The sequence below is a fragment of the Brienomyrus brachyistius genome, unplaced genomic scaffold (assembly GCF_023856365.1).
Source record: "Brienomyrus brachyistius isolate T26 unplaced genomic scaffold, BBRACH_0.4 scaffold75, whole genome shotgun sequence".
Classification (NCBI taxonomy): domain Eukaryota; kingdom Metazoa; phylum Chordata; class Actinopteri; order Osteoglossiformes; family Mormyridae; genus Brienomyrus; species Brienomyrus brachyistius.
The window spans coordinates 161,117-175,647 of record NW_026042350.1 but is presented as its reverse complement, the minus strand read 5'-3'; the positions used below and the strand labels follow the sequence as shown (position 1 = coordinate 175,647).

The window sequence follows — 14,531 nt, the reverse complement described above, 5'->3', positions numbered from 1 at the left end:
TTTTTTTTGATAGTTAGGGCTGGGTATGTGCTCTTTATTTTTGTGGTATTGGCTGATTTTTTTTTTCCAGTAGTATTGACTGAAAAATGTAAGGAGCAAATGTTTCATGTAATTTTCTTTTTGTTAAAATCAGTATTTTAGAAGCCATGCATATTTTTTTTAATTTGAAATCTGGGTAACACATAATAGATACGTTCATAATGCATTCATAAAGCATTATTAACATGGCTAAAACTATAAAAAGGCATAACACAATTGTACATATGGAGAGCTGTGTGGAACTTCAGAGCGATTTTCTTCTCGTACATCTCGTCACTTGCATGGTCGGCCTCCATACTTGCGAAGACGGATCCTCATCTCTTGCACGCTTCCCTTCACAGTGCTGCGAGACTCTAACTTGGGGCAGAAGCAAAAGAGTGTTTCACAGCTGCCCGCAGTTCTACTAAAAAAAAATCCATGACCCATCTTTTCCGGGATCACCTCAGCTAGCTCATCCTGACCCATCGTCATCTACTGATTAGGCTCCTTTGGAATCATTCGATACTGTTGTATTTTACAGCTGCCTGGTAGGAACCTAATTCTCATGGTGCTTGATTTGTATAGCCCTTGTGTTTTATTATCTCTATTTAACTTGCACATGTTACTGGTCATTCACTGGAAACTCTGCCCAACTATACTTGTGCCTAGTTGGCTCTGCTGGCAGCTGAATGCTTGTGATGTATTATCTGCCTCCCTTCTATGTTGCTTCAGACAAAAGCATCTGCCAAATAAAGTAATGTAGTGTTTTATGCTAGGCGATGGGAACACTCACTGAACTGCTCTGTCCCCACTGGGTGTATTTCACCCAGAATGCACTGAAGGAATCCATCATCAAACCACAGTAAACAAGGTAAAAGTGGCGCGCCATTGATGCGTGTCTTTATAAATACCGATTAACGCAAACAAGGCTGTCAGCGCAGGATACCGAGAGGGGGAAAAAAGCCTCCTGAAAATTGGCGTTCAATTTAATCTCCGCGGTTTGTTTGTCAGAGTCATGGTAGCTCAAGCGCAAGTGATACAAATGAGTGCAAACAAAATCGGCATAATCTGGGGAGTGATTTTCTGGATGATAGGCGAATGGCATGAGGCTCCAAAGGATGAGCGTTGATGTGACGACAGAGTGTCAGCAGAGGCTTCAGGCGGCCGTGTGGCGTCATAGAGAACTAGTTGGATTTGTTGTCGGACGTCTGCGAGTCCGAAGCCCTGGAGAAACCACATCTATCGAGATGCTGTAAGCCGGTGTTTCATGGCCCTGTCCTCGGGGACCACCAGCGGTTCACACTTTGCTCTCTCCCAGCTCCCCGCACACCTTAACCAAACAACGAAGCACGCCAAATACCTGATACAGGACTGGGTTTAGAAACATGGATGTTCACCCGTGGTTGTAGATAAAGCGGCAGGGTGTTAATGCTTTGGGTGAATGTGGTTAGGCTGTTAGAAGCAAGCCAGAGAATCTATTCTAAATCTGTTTTGGGGGCTTGAAGGTTACCTGCTGCAGGTGGGATGCCAGGCCCCTCAGTCCACAATGCTCTGGGTGTGGGTGGAGATGGAGATGGGATAGCCCTCCTGTAAGACATTGCACAGCTGTCATACGCACCCGTTGAGCACCTGTTGGCCTTGATAGAATAAGGAGAGGCTATTTATGCAGTTCACCGTTTCCTTTCTAGAACTTTCTACGCTTCTTTTCGATGTTCTGTGTGCACCAGTGTCACGGCATGGCTGTTGGGTGTCAGCACCATGCACCGCATGCGGTCATGCCAAGGATTACGTGTGGTGACCCCAATTTCCCGCGGCTGATGACCAATGAAGCCCCCCAACCTCTTTGAGACCCTCAGACTGCACTCGGGAGTGAGCCAGTGAAGTGCGGAAAGGTGGAAGAGGAACTGCTAGCTGGGCTTTCTGTTGAGCCAAGAATCTGCCATATTTTGGAGCCCTGCTTTGTGTTTTTCCTCCGTTGTTGATAAAGTGTTTCCCACCTGAGCCAGTCCCCTCCGCTGACCGGTTTTGCTGACTTTGGCAGCACGACAGTGTGAGAAATCAATGTTTTATTTGTTCCCACAAAGACAGAAATTAAAGTTTGCGTGTGTCACACCTGTCTCTGAGGGAAGTAATGATCGGCGCCTGGTGGTCGCTGCAGGCCTGGTATGCGATTCCTGGCTGGGGCTGAGGCGGGGCGATCCAGGAAGGGCAGAGGCAGAGCGGGACTGGTTGATAGTAATGGTGGCAGATCTCGGGGCTCTCGTCCTCCACGGTCACAGGGTGTGCAAAAGGCTGAACACAAGAGCACAGAGAGGATGCTATGTGGTCCGTTGGCTGTATTAGGTAGTGGGGCATGCAGATCCTATGATGCTTTGTGCTATAATGTGAGCCATCAATGGAGCATTCAGTTCCTCATTAAGCAATATTTACAAAGCCATTAAAGGAGAGGCCCCCTAGGCCTACACATACAGTAAGGAACTGTTAATCTAAAGAGACCATTGACGGAGGTCACGTGACTACATCAGGAGAACCAAAACGTGTTTGTCATTCTCAACCTATTAGGAAAAAGCAAACTGAGCTGGCAGACTGTTCAGCTTGGATTTGGAGTCTCAGAGAATCTAGGACTGAATCTACACTGCCAATAAAAAAAATATTTGCACACCACAGATTTTTACCACTTTTCCATTTATTTCATAAACTGCAGGTTTTTATTTTTGCTAATCATTGGAAAATTGAGTGATCAACTATGAATGAGAGTATGTCAAATAAAACGAGTTTGCTTTATGACATTTAAAGAGAATGTAACAGTGCATGTCTGACATCCTATTAACTGGCTGTGTGGTGATGGCAGAGGCACATTCTAAGCTGTCCTTTTAAATGCACTAGGTAACTGTTTCAACCATTGACACAGAGCAGTATTTAATGTCCCTTATAGACAGAATGCCTTGATTTTTCTCTGCTGTTATGGCTGCTAGAGGAAGTTACTTCGATGAATCAAAGATATGACACTTTCTTGTCATATCTTGACAAGAAAGACATGACAAGAATGTCATATGTAAAGGTGCTCGGATGGTGAACATGCTGTTAATTTATTTGCTAGCAAAGAATTAGTGTGTTTTTAGTAAATGTTAAGTAACATGCAAATGTAGAAAATCTCAGTGTGTGGGGGGGGGAAACTTTCGAGTGGTAGAGCAGGAACAGTTGCGTTCTCTGGGAATCAGAGAATTGCAGATGTAATATGACCCTTACTTGACTGATCGGTACCTCTGTAGCCGGAGGGGCCTGACAGTAGCCGAAGGAGCTGAGCGCAGACATGGTCATGTTGCTCATAATCACCTGGTGCATCTGGGCATTTTGGATCATCATCAGTTCCACCAGATCTAGTCACAGAGTGTTCGGATTAGCAAGGTGACAGCGTGGGAGCTCATGTAAAATGCACAAAGTTGCTACCCCAGCTACTGAGCAGCTATGGGCCCCATATGCTGTGGAGTATTTTAATGTGGCTCCCGCTCGGTTCTGTTCTGACAAACGTGGGCTGTTTGCGCTACTTTTTGGCCTCCATTTGAATGCTCTCCACAGTGTTTACTCTTCACTTGTTAGAACCCAGCTGTGGCACTCCTCCGTATTATAATTACAATTATATTATTATAATTAACATGCCTCCAAAGATGGATAACAACTGATGAAATACCAATGTTCTGTGTTACTGTTTGTTTAAACTAGTTCTGCCATTTCCTTTCAGCGTGACTGACGTAAGAATTAGGCGAATTAGGTAAATGAATCCGGTGTAAATGTGAATTTAGGTTTTGCATCTCCTATTAAACATATCTGGAGGGCATGCTGAAGGGGAATCCATTCTCTAACAGCCTCTGGGTGGCCACAGTTTGCTGAATTATTGACAAGGATGAGATTTAAAGGGACTGAAGCAATCACAGGTCAAGACATCACAGGTGCTGTTGATGTATCGCTGATATTCTGGTCTGGACTGTCTGCAGGACAAGACACAGACACGGATTGTGTTAGAGGGGCAGCGTACACCCCCGTACCTTCCTTGACATGTGCCCGGCGAATGAGTTGAGATGGATATGGCACAGCTGACTGAATCTGCTGGAAGATCGTAGTGGGCTGTTGTGGAGCCTGTGGAGCCACAAACAAGGAAATCCCAGGGCAAGAGCTGAAGGCTGCACTTTTACAAAGTCTGAACCTCTAAAATGGTGGTTCACAACCGTCTATCAGTTGTTACCATGCCAGCTCAGTCACGACCCTATGTCAAGTATTAGGTTTACGTTAACGCTGTGTTCAAGCACACCGTGCACTCTGCAATTTACGCCAATCAATGCCTGTCGCACAAATCCGATTGTGCCAGTGAATGTTAAATTTACTTTCTGGAGTTTGGCTCCTTGGATTGGTTGACTGTTCGTTAGTTTTGCACGTACAGACCCAAGACCAGTTTATATAGGTTAATTCTAGGACTGGGGCTGGGAAATCTGATCCTGGATCAGCATAGGAGCCTGCTGGTTTTAAAATACTTGCATTTCGAACTTTTCAGAACTTGGGTTAAATTTGGGTCGTGACCCATGGGTAGGTTCTGTTTTGAGTACAGCTGCTCTGAATGAGGCTGTTTCACAAAATTCAAATATTACTCTATGCTATTAATGTACCACAGTAGAAAAAACATCATTTATTTCATTATCTTGCTACTAGACTGACAGTGTTGAAAAATAACGCATATTGCCATGACATAATATTGCACTAGTTACGCCCTCCATTCCCCGTGACATTAAACGCTGAGACATTTGTTACTGCAAGGAAATTTTACTTACGGGTTGCTGAATAATCTGCACATTTTGAGTGTCTTGGTAACATGGCTGGATTTGCGAGTATGTGCCGTCTATCCACGCCATTATATGTAAACAACAGTGAAATGAAAACGGTCTTTTTTTTCCGGTGAGATACAAGAAGCTTAAAGCAGGTGCCTTTCTGTCGAGTTGCCATAGAGTCAGAGTACAAACAAGTAATTAAAGTCTCCTAGACGCTCGATTACGGCCACATAGGCTTGTTGGTTTTCCTTTGGTAAATGGAAACCGACCAAAACGGACATAACTCTGCCTACTGAGTTTTCTCATCTAATTAGAAATGTAAACTGGTGGCGAGAAATGTGCTGCACGTTTTCCGATGAGCCTCATATAGCCTAGGCAATAATAAGAGTTATCAGGAATAGATTATCAGTGCTTAACTACTGTGGATATTAAAATGTGCTTGGAGGATCGGCGCATATAAAGTCAGCTGAGGTTATAATATCTGAATCCATAAATATTTTATTTTATTAAAATACAGCTTTCTGGAGAAACGCTTTAAATGGCCGCTGGGTGTACCTCATTCTTATGTCTGCCGTGAGATTCAAAGTAACAACCGATGGAAGCCTGACATTTGAAGGGGTTTTACTGCACACATTTTCTGTTACTGTTTACCCTTGTTGTCTCTCGCCATTACCCCCCTCCCCCCCACTGTAAATCACCTGGATGTGAATGTAGGTGGGTCGTTCTTCACGTCTAATGGTTAGGGAAGCGTGCTTGATATTTAAAGGTTGTTGATTTGAATCCCAGACCCGCAAGGTGCTGCCCTTTTGCACTGCTCCTTGGGTGCTAAATGATAGCTGTCCACTTCTATGTCACATATGGGTTAAATGCAGAGGACATATCGTGTTGTGGTGTTACCAATGACCATTAATCACTTTCACTGATGGGATATAAGACGGAAAGATAAATAAGATAAATTTGAAGTAGGAAATTTTACGTCTGCGGACGAAGGCCGTGCAAAGTACCGTGTTCCTTTCTGACATAATGGTATTAGGCGCAATTCGGACCTGTCCTTTAACAGTGCAGTCCACACTAATTACAGCATACCCCTGGTGAGCTCTCTTTGTCTCGCTCCTGTCCTCCTCTCTCCCTTTCTTCCTGCATCCCTCTCGCCCACCATCCGCGGACTCTTTCATCCCCCCCCCCCCCTCTCCCACATAGCGGCGCTTTAAGCTCTGTAATTAATCAATGTGACGCGGGTGAACACGGACGGATCGCGGTTGTCGGCGTGTGGGGAGACGGGAGCACAAAAGCCGATCAGCTGAAAACAAGAGTCGTGGGCTGATAATCGCACACCTTTCGAGGGAGGCAGGAAAGGCAGGTCTGGCAGCATCGCACCCCCCCCCCCTCCCTCCCTCAAAACCAACTATCTGCTGTACAATACACGTATTCCGCAGTGATTGTGAGTTTTGGCGACTCGCATTAACCTGAACACCAGTGTGATCGAAATGCCTCCACTGATTTAAGCCACGTTGTAAAGATAAATCTTTAGCTGCACTTGTTGAATGCGAGCCACACAAATTATATATAGGATGGTAAATATTCAAAAATCTTATGAATCTGAGGCACTTGACCTTTTCAATATTTTTATAGCGTGCTTCTTTCTAGTAGGAAAGGAAAACAGAACTGCTGAATAATAATATGCAAAAGAAACTTAGCGTGTATTAAATTAAATGGTTCTGTTCTTGTAAGTTCCCAGATAGTTCGATCAATCATTCCCGTGACAACACAGTGAATTTTCTGGAATGTTCAAATGGAGGCTGATTATTGCGGCTGACATTTTGATTGCATCTAGCCTGGTTTTTCAATCTAGATATTGGCTCTACAGATAAGTTTGATTGGGTGATCTGCTTTGATTGCGTTGTACTCTGTAATTATACATTATGTGGGTTTGTCCTCAGATTAATTTCCCGTTGAGTACGATCAGTAGTTATAAGACACGAACATCCATCCATCCATTTTCCAAACCGCTTTTCCTGCTGGGTTGCGGGGGGTCCGGAGCCTATCCCGGAAGCAGTGGGCACGAGGCAGGGAACAACCCAGGATGGGGGGCCAGCCCATCGCAGAGCACACTCACACACCATTTACTCACACATGCACACCTATGAGCAATTTAGTAACTCCAATGAACGACAGCATGTCTTTGGACTGTGGGGGGGAAACCGGAGTACCCGGAGGAACTCCACACACATGTTACCCAGGCGGAGACTCGAACCCGGGTCCCAGAGGTGTGAAGCAACAGTGCTAACCACTGCGCCACCATGCCGCCCCAAGACACGAACAATGAAATATTATTTATTAATTTATTTTTATTTGACCATTATTTTTCCAGCAAGTCACTAAGAACAATTTATTATTCGCATTGACGGCCTGGCAAAGGGAATTGATCATTTCTCCCGGAGACAGTCTGCCTGAATTTCAGCCTATGTGATGCACTGTTAGTCGCAAACCTATTTATTAACAGGAAATCTGAGCTGCATGTATAGCACATGTATGTCTTTAGTAAGGCAGCTGCGCTGCACATGCGCGGGTCTGTACTCTGTGAGAGCGTTTGCGCTTGTTACTGCCTCGCCCCTCCTGCAGTCGAAAGACATCCCGTTATGCCCACTGGCGTCCCCTGTGCTGAACTGGCATCCTTCCTAGGATGTGGCCCAGCCCTGTGCCCTGTGCTGCCTGGGATAGGCACCAGGGCCCCCCATGACCATTTCCCAGATAACTGGCTGGCAGATGGATGAATAGATATGGTTTAATGATGAATCGCACTTCTGTTAAAAAAAAAAAAAAAAACCCCACGGGAGCAACTTGGCATGAGGTCAGTTATTTAAGGAAAAAATATTTTCACTTCTGATTGTCTGCCTTGGAATTGCCTGGTAGTTTGAAGACGGATGACCTAATAGCTCCAGTTTTTTTTATCCTTGGTTTTAGTAACGCCACCCCCATCCCTCTATACCTCCCCCCACACCCCCATCTCCTGCACCTCATTCAGACTACTGCCTGGCGACACGGCCGTCAGCTTGCTCAGTTCCCATGGCAACTCTAACCTGTTACTGTAGAGCCTGGGTGATAGGGGAGTGTGTGTTGGGTGGGGGGGTTGATCGGCGTGCGTATGTTGACGGGAAAGAACCAGTGGACGGGTCGCCCATGGCATGGTCTGCTAATCGAAGTCATGGTGCTGATCACATCCTATTTCTTTTTATAAGAAAAAGTATGATCTTATTTTTTTTTTGTTCCCTGTTTTTTTTTTTTTAGGATTTCTCCTACCCCCCCCCCCCATCTCCGACGCAATGATGAAGCCTCCCTGGATAGTTGACCTGTCTCACTTCTGACAGTGACTCTCTAAGCCCAGTGGTCTGATACAGCGGAACGTCTCAGAAAGCTGACGTTCATCTTTTAATGAGCCCTGGTGAGACCCAAGTCCCCCCTCCCCACGCACTTTAGACAGAGTTTTGGGGCTCCTGCAGCTTCAAGTAGATGGACAAGGGTGGGCCAGAATTATTAACAGGTGAATCCAGCCCATTAATAATGATTGGGGGTGGGGGGTCCGTATTACTGAGGAGAACATGGCAGTCTAGAGAGAGAGAGACCCAGCCCCCTAGACCATGGACTCATGGGTTATGGGATGCCATGTGTTACAAGGGAACAAGGAACTGTTTCTGTGCATTAGAAGTTTTGAATGTGTACCAATGACAAATGGTGATGTTTCGTAGCTTCTGAAACCTAAAACATGCATTTAGCCTTTGGAGAATTGCAGAGAAGATCCTGCCAGACTGGGTTGGAACGTTCAGTATCGAGCCTCGTGTGTATATTGCTAAAGTTTAACAGGCACAGACAACCATTAGACAGATCGAGAAGCAAGCATTTAACTGGTGTGTCAGGCTAACAAGCCAAAAAGAGGGGTGGAGGATATTATTTGTGGTGGTATTAGGGAGATGCGGGATGCAGGGGGATAGGAGGGGCTGCATCCATCCAGCTGCATCCGTTCCGCTTCATCCAGCTGAAGGCCGCGGAGAGGCCTCACTGGGGAACGGCACATGGGAAGGAAAATGGCAGCTTAGGCCCGGACCTCAGTGCTGGAATCCAAAGCTTATAGTAAGGTGGGTGGCGTGAGAGATTAGGGGTAAGAGGGTGGGAGAACGTCCTTTTGTCTGGATGAGAGGGCGAGGGAACGTCCCTCTTTTGTGTTTGAGAGGGCGAGGGAACGTCCCTCTTTTGTGTTTGAGAGGGCGAGGGAACGTCCCTCGTTTGTGTATGAGAGGGTGAGGGAACGTCCCTCGTTTGTGTATGAGAGGGTGAGGGAACGTCCCTCGTTTGTGTATGAGAGGGTGAGGGAACGTCCCTTTGTTTGAATGAAAGGGCGAGGAACGTCCCTCTTTTGTGTATTAGAGGGGGCGAGGGAACGTCCCTCGTTTGTGTATGAGAGGGGGCGAGGGAACGTCCCTTTGTCTGAATGAAAGGGCGAGGGAACGTCCCTCGTTTGTATGAGAGGGGGCGAGGGAACGTCCCTCTTGTATGGAGTAGGAGTGAGAGGGTGAGTGAACGTGATTTTGAGTAGGGGTTAGAGGATGAATAAATGTCCCCTATTCTATTTGAGAGGGAGAGGGTACATTCCTTGGAGTAGAGTATGATTGAGAGGTTTAGTCAATGTCCCTTCTCCCTGTAAGAGGGCTTTTGCAGGGTGAACGTCATGAGAGAGGTGGTTGAGGCACAGGAACAAATAACCCTCTGAACACATCTCCACGTGTCCATGCCGGGGCCTTGGCGATTGACGGCACCCCCTGGGGGGAAGGTGGGGTGGGCTGTGTCACGAGGCCCTCCCTCTCAGCTGCCCAGTGCCAATTAACACATCCTCATAGCCTGGTGGAGCTCATTAATCCGGCGAGAGCAGGGTGACTCCATTAACGGCAGAGCAGCAATTATTTGCCGTTTGCACCCAGGTTAGGGAGTCGGCCGTTGCCTGCTGTTTACTCGACTAAGGCATACCAGCACAGACTCATTAGCGCCACCTACTGCTGGACGAAAAATGCAGCCGACTTGGTGGGGGGGTGCCATGCAGGCCGTCAGAGCACAGTGTCAGTCTGAGCGTCTGGGGAAGTTCGTGTCCCTGACCGAGACATAAAGGCCCGGTAGAGGGTGAGGATTTTCACGGGTGTTTTGCCACCGGGTGGGTGTGCTTCTCGCCTGTACTGCCGGTCTGGATGGCAACGGGAAGCATAAAAATCACAGTGTAACCATAAAATCAACTTGGTCCCTGTACCAGTGGGCCTGAATATTACTTCTGCTGCAAACCAGTGCACGTGTGTGTGTGTGTCAGTAGGAGTGGGCAGATGTGACACCCATAATAAGTACATTTCCAGCTTGGAGCTTGTTATTTAAGATGTCAGTTCTAAAAAGATATATAATGAAACAGAAAAGGGGGGGTGGGGGGTGGGTTCCTGGGCTGCTGGTTCCATGTGCGTAACACAGCCTGACACCTGCTGTGCTGGAAGTTACAGGTCTTACCTGCCTCTGCGATATGTCTTACAGGACGGACTGTCATCTCTCCCCCCCCCCCCCCAAATTTTTTATTTTGTTTAAACCTACGATGAACATGCAGAAGTCTCCAATCATCATCTTAACGCGTTTAAACAGGCTGGACCGTTTCCCGAGTTTCTCATGGTGCAGTGACGGGGAAATCTTGCCTTGGCGTTCCCGTCAGTTCGGTACCCGAGGAAAGTTGTGAGCTGACGAGAGGCGCCCCAGCTCTTTCTGTCAGCTTTATTTGGAGGACAGATGTTCTCGCCTGCAGGCTCAGTGGGCTGTGAGTCCTACCCGAGTCACGTTCGGTATTACAAGTCGGTCAGTTGCATCAATTATATGTATATATATTTTTGGTGCGTAGAGGGAAATGGATTTATAAAAGAGGGAACAAGTGCAGGATACAACTTTTAGGATTTAGACATTTTGTTTCTGGCCTCTGTGTGTTTTTTGTGCTCCAAGGCTGATGGTGCAGACTGTCTGGATTCGACAATCCCTCCAAAATGACCCTGTTGTCCATTTCATAGACAATCCGTGTCCCAGAATTTGGCATCCCTCCCACTCCCTTTCAGCACAGCCACCGGTGTTATTTTAGTGAGTAAAATCTTCTTCGCAAGAGCTGCGATGAAAAGCCGGTAATCAGTGTTGGCATTTGGAAAATGTATTTAATTTTCCTTGGGCAAAGTAAGAGCCTCCCATTTCGACTTCCAGAGGAGCTGCGGATGTTTAAAACGTTAAGAAAGAGAACTGCCACCTTCACTCTCACAAAACAACAAAAAAAAAGTCTTTACTCGGTGAAAAATTTCTGGTTTCTGAGGCCCACTTTTCACAAAAGCGTCTTTCGCTGCGATTTTCTTGTTTTTAATTTTCTGGGAGTCACTCTGTATGTGCTGGTGCTAACTCTCCACTGTTCTGGTTTAATAACGAGCACAGTATCTGTCACCGGTAACGCAGAATTCATTACTGTCGCTGGGGCGAGACTGCGAAGGTGCTGCAGCAGAGCCATCACCGCCGTGCCTGAGAGGTCCCTAGCAACTCAATTCCGCATTCATCTCCAGGTAAATCCTGTTAGAAATTGTTCGAACTGGACCAAGAGAAGTTTCTGTTTTTTCTAATGACATACTGCCTATTTCGACATGGAAATGGCCTGGTGTAAAATGTTCCCAAAGGACAGTAGAAGAGATTACAATTATAACCCCGAAAAGACCTAGAAATATCTCCAATGTCCATCCTAAAATATCTCCAGGACTGGGAAAGGAATTTTGTCCAACTAACCAGTCGACGTTGCTGATCTGGGAATTCTTCATACGCCGCTTGGGAACCACCATCCCCTCCTGTGTCCATGTCTATAGGGGGAGGTGGACGAGGAGTTATGGTGGATAACAACGTATGACACAGAAACCAGGCGAGACCGCGAACTCTGCCGACGGCTGATCGTTTTGTCGCTTGGACATCCTTCATAAAGTTCTACAAGAGAGTTGTAATCCAATAGTCTGGGGTTTCAAAAGACTCGAGCACTGCTTAAACATGACAACCTCAAGGTTGTGGGTTTAAATCAGAGGCGTCGTCGGGCCTATTTTAGGAGCATTTTACCCCCCCAAATGTGTTTTTTTTTTTTTTTTTTTTTTTTTTTTTTTTTTTTTTTTGGGTCTCCCCAAGTGAATGTGTATTAGCTTAGGTCATGAATAGCATTTTATATTAAATATTAGTTTCCCATCAGCCCTGCGTAGTAAAGACCCCCCCATTCCATCCATCACCAACTACAACCCTGGTTGAAGTCTTATGAGAGGCTGTGGCACTGCCGAGTGACGTACCAAAATATTTGACCGCACGGATGCGTTAAACTTGCGCTGCATTGGATAGACACGAGGTAGGCAGTAAGAAGGTCATCGGCGTATCTTAGTTCCTCAGTTGCCTGATGCTCATAAAGGCAGAGTGTTCATTTTCGGGCGACGTCAAAAGTTTAGACGCACCCATTGACAATGAGGTGTGTGTGATGTTGAGGGCTGACCTGTGAGAGTTTGACTTTGCAGGAATTGCGGAGCACCTGAAGGCACCTGTGTTTCAATTCTATTGGCGTATTAAACTCAACCAGCTTTAAACTGTCATTATGTTTTCAGAGTCAGCTGCCAGCCGGCTGTACAGTAATCAGGGTCACTTCCCGGTGTGACACCATGTACCGGAGATTGCAGGAATGGGCTTTAGAGACTTTCCTGAGAGTCATTTTTAAAGTAAGACACACACAACATGAGCAAGGAAGAAATCCATCCCTGTGAGATGTAAATACTGCACGAGTGTGTGTGTGTGTGTGTGTGTGTGTGTGTGTGTGTGTGTGTGTGTGTGTGTGTGTGTGTGTGTGTGTGTGTGTGTGTGTGTGTGTGTGTGTGTGTGTGTGTGTGTGTGTGGCATGTCTGAGACTTGCAAAATATTAGCCCTGGCAATTTACTATTCCCCTTCCTCATCCTCCCCTTCAGCTTGTCGAGGTCTTGTCATTGTCACATTAGAGAATGTTCCCTCATGGGCATTATCTGAACACCATGGGGCTGTGATTGGGGGGGGGGGGGGTATCAGGCTGTATTTTGGATTTCTGAGGTATTATTTGACTCTAATGGTTTTCCGTGTGTCTTCCAGTCTCTTTGTGCAAAATTAATCATGCCCAGAGACCTGTGTCTGCTCTTTGCCTCTGTCCGGCTGTCTATCCATCTTTTTATTTCCCTTGTTCACCCCCCCCCCCCCCCCCCACTCACACGCCAGCGCAGAAGATCCACAAAAATCTGGCAGCTGGCAGGTGAAGTGAACAAGCCTGCGTTAGTCCGCATGAAAGCTGCCTTTTGCTGTGTTTTGTTTTCCGTCAAAAACGTTACTGTCGATGCTGCTGTTTTTCCTCTCTTCTGTTTCTGGCCTTGCGGTCCGCGCTAATTTGTTCTAAACACAACCCGCTCGGGCTCTGACCTCAAGCCAGTCGGTAGCCCGTTGCTGAACGGTTATTGTTGTCGCGGATGATTCTGCTCCATCGCGCCGTGATGGGCGAGGTGGCGATTCCGGACCATTAATGTGATGATGTTCATTCCGCAGTATGTCAGGTCACAGTTCCGGGTAGGGGGGGGTGGGAACACCCATGACTGGAGCAGAGGTGCTGGAGTTAAGGATCAACTGGTTGTCGTTCTCTGTGGGCAGGGTGCTCTTTGGCGCGGCTTGGGCCCATCTGCCCTACTGCTTATCCACAGACAACATATGGAGAGAGCAAAACGGCATGAGGGTGGAAACCTGTCTCATTGCAGTCAGAGGGATCCATGGCAATATGCTCCACTATCAGTGTATGTAGAGAAAGAGCTGGAATCTTTCTGCAACCTTAGCCTTCATATAATTGGCCAGGGGACAGGCTGGTGGAGGGCTGTGGTGTCAATGTCAACGCCTACATACAGAGTGGAAGTTTCAGTCCTGGTTCCCACGTTCTTACCGTGGCGGCATAGAGCCGATGTTCCCAGGGTGCTCTAATACCGGTTCCTGACGCCTCTCTGGTAGGTAGGCGTGGCTTAAAACCAAGGGGCATCCCACATGAGGGACACTGACAATGATTTGGAGGCTCAGCAACCATGAACTGGCTCACATTCCACCTAGGCAGGTTGGAAAGCTGGGATCCCTCCAAATGGTTTGGGGTTTAGGGGCCTATGGGTGGAATTGGGTACGTTGCATCACATGATGAAGCTTGTAGCTCTGCCGAGAAGAAGTGGGAAACCAGAGTAGGGATAAGTGTCCTTTCTCCTTTATCTACTGAGGGTGTTCATCTGGTAGTCCAGAAGTGTCCTACTACTCCACCCAGGACATAGGGTGTCACGTGGAGCTGTGTCCTCTTGGAGCGTCACACATGCCTTAGTGATTATCCCGTGCTGGTCCGTGTTTCCTGATCAGCCAATCAAAACTGCATTTTAGCAATTAGCAGCCCGAAAGGATGTCATGCATTTCTGTGAATAAGTTCAGATAGTCATGTTTTTTAATTACTCCTTGTATGGTCAGTATGGATGGACAGTCACTTCATATCGGGGTCCGTCTGCTTTTGCTAAATCACTGACGTACTGCACTGACCCAATGTTGCCGATCAATAAGACAATTAAGAACAGCGAAACGGTGCTTCACTAC

At 46.8% G+C, this 14,531-nt stretch overlaps 2 protein-coding genes across 4 annotated transcripts in view; one reads left to right on the top strand and one right to left on the bottom strand.

Moving 5' to 3' along the window:
* Positions 1-14,531, top strand: part of LOC125726768 (integrin beta-3-like) — a 43,343-nt gene that overhangs the window by 889 nt on the left and 27,923 nt on the right. The gene's annotated exons all lie outside the window — the stretch shown is intronic.
* On the bottom strand, positions 138-4,988 carry LOC125726771 (proline-rich protein 29-like). 3 transcript variants are annotated; one of them, XM_049003229.1, is made up of 6 exons: positions 4,842-4,988; positions 4,065-4,155; positions 3,268-3,398; positions 2,132-2,310; positions 1,529-1,605; positions 138-396 (listed from the first exon to the last, which is right to left on the bottom strand). In XM_049003229.1, the coding sequence occupies exons 1-6, from the start codon at positions 4,920-4,922 to the stop codon at positions 284-286; spliced, it is 672 nt and encodes a 223-aa protein (XP_048859186.1). In that variant the 5' UTR covers positions 4,923-4,988; the 3' UTR covers positions 138-283. The 3 variants fall into 3 exon arrangements, with proteins under 3 accessions (XP_048859186.1, XP_048859187.1, XP_048859188.1); XM_049003230.1 differs by having other exon boundaries at positions 3,283-3,398; XM_049003231.1 differs by having other exon boundaries at positions 155-392.

What these genes read in the sequence shown, in the direction of transcription:
- LOC125726771 (XM_049003229.1), bottom strand. Translation starts at nt 4,922, where the DNA reads ATGGCGTGGATAGACGGCACATACTCGCAAATCCAGCCATGTTACCAA. An exon ending in ATTACTTCCCTCAGAGACAG is followed by an intron (nt 1,606 to 2,131) that starts GTGTGACACACG and finishes AATGTCTTACAG; the next exon opens with GAGGGCTATCCCATCTCCAT. An exon ending in TGGCATCCCACCTGCAGCAG is followed by an intron (nt 397 to 1,528) that starts GTAACCTTCAAG and finishes TTCTGCCCCAAG; the next exon opens with TTAGAGTCTCGCAGCACTGT.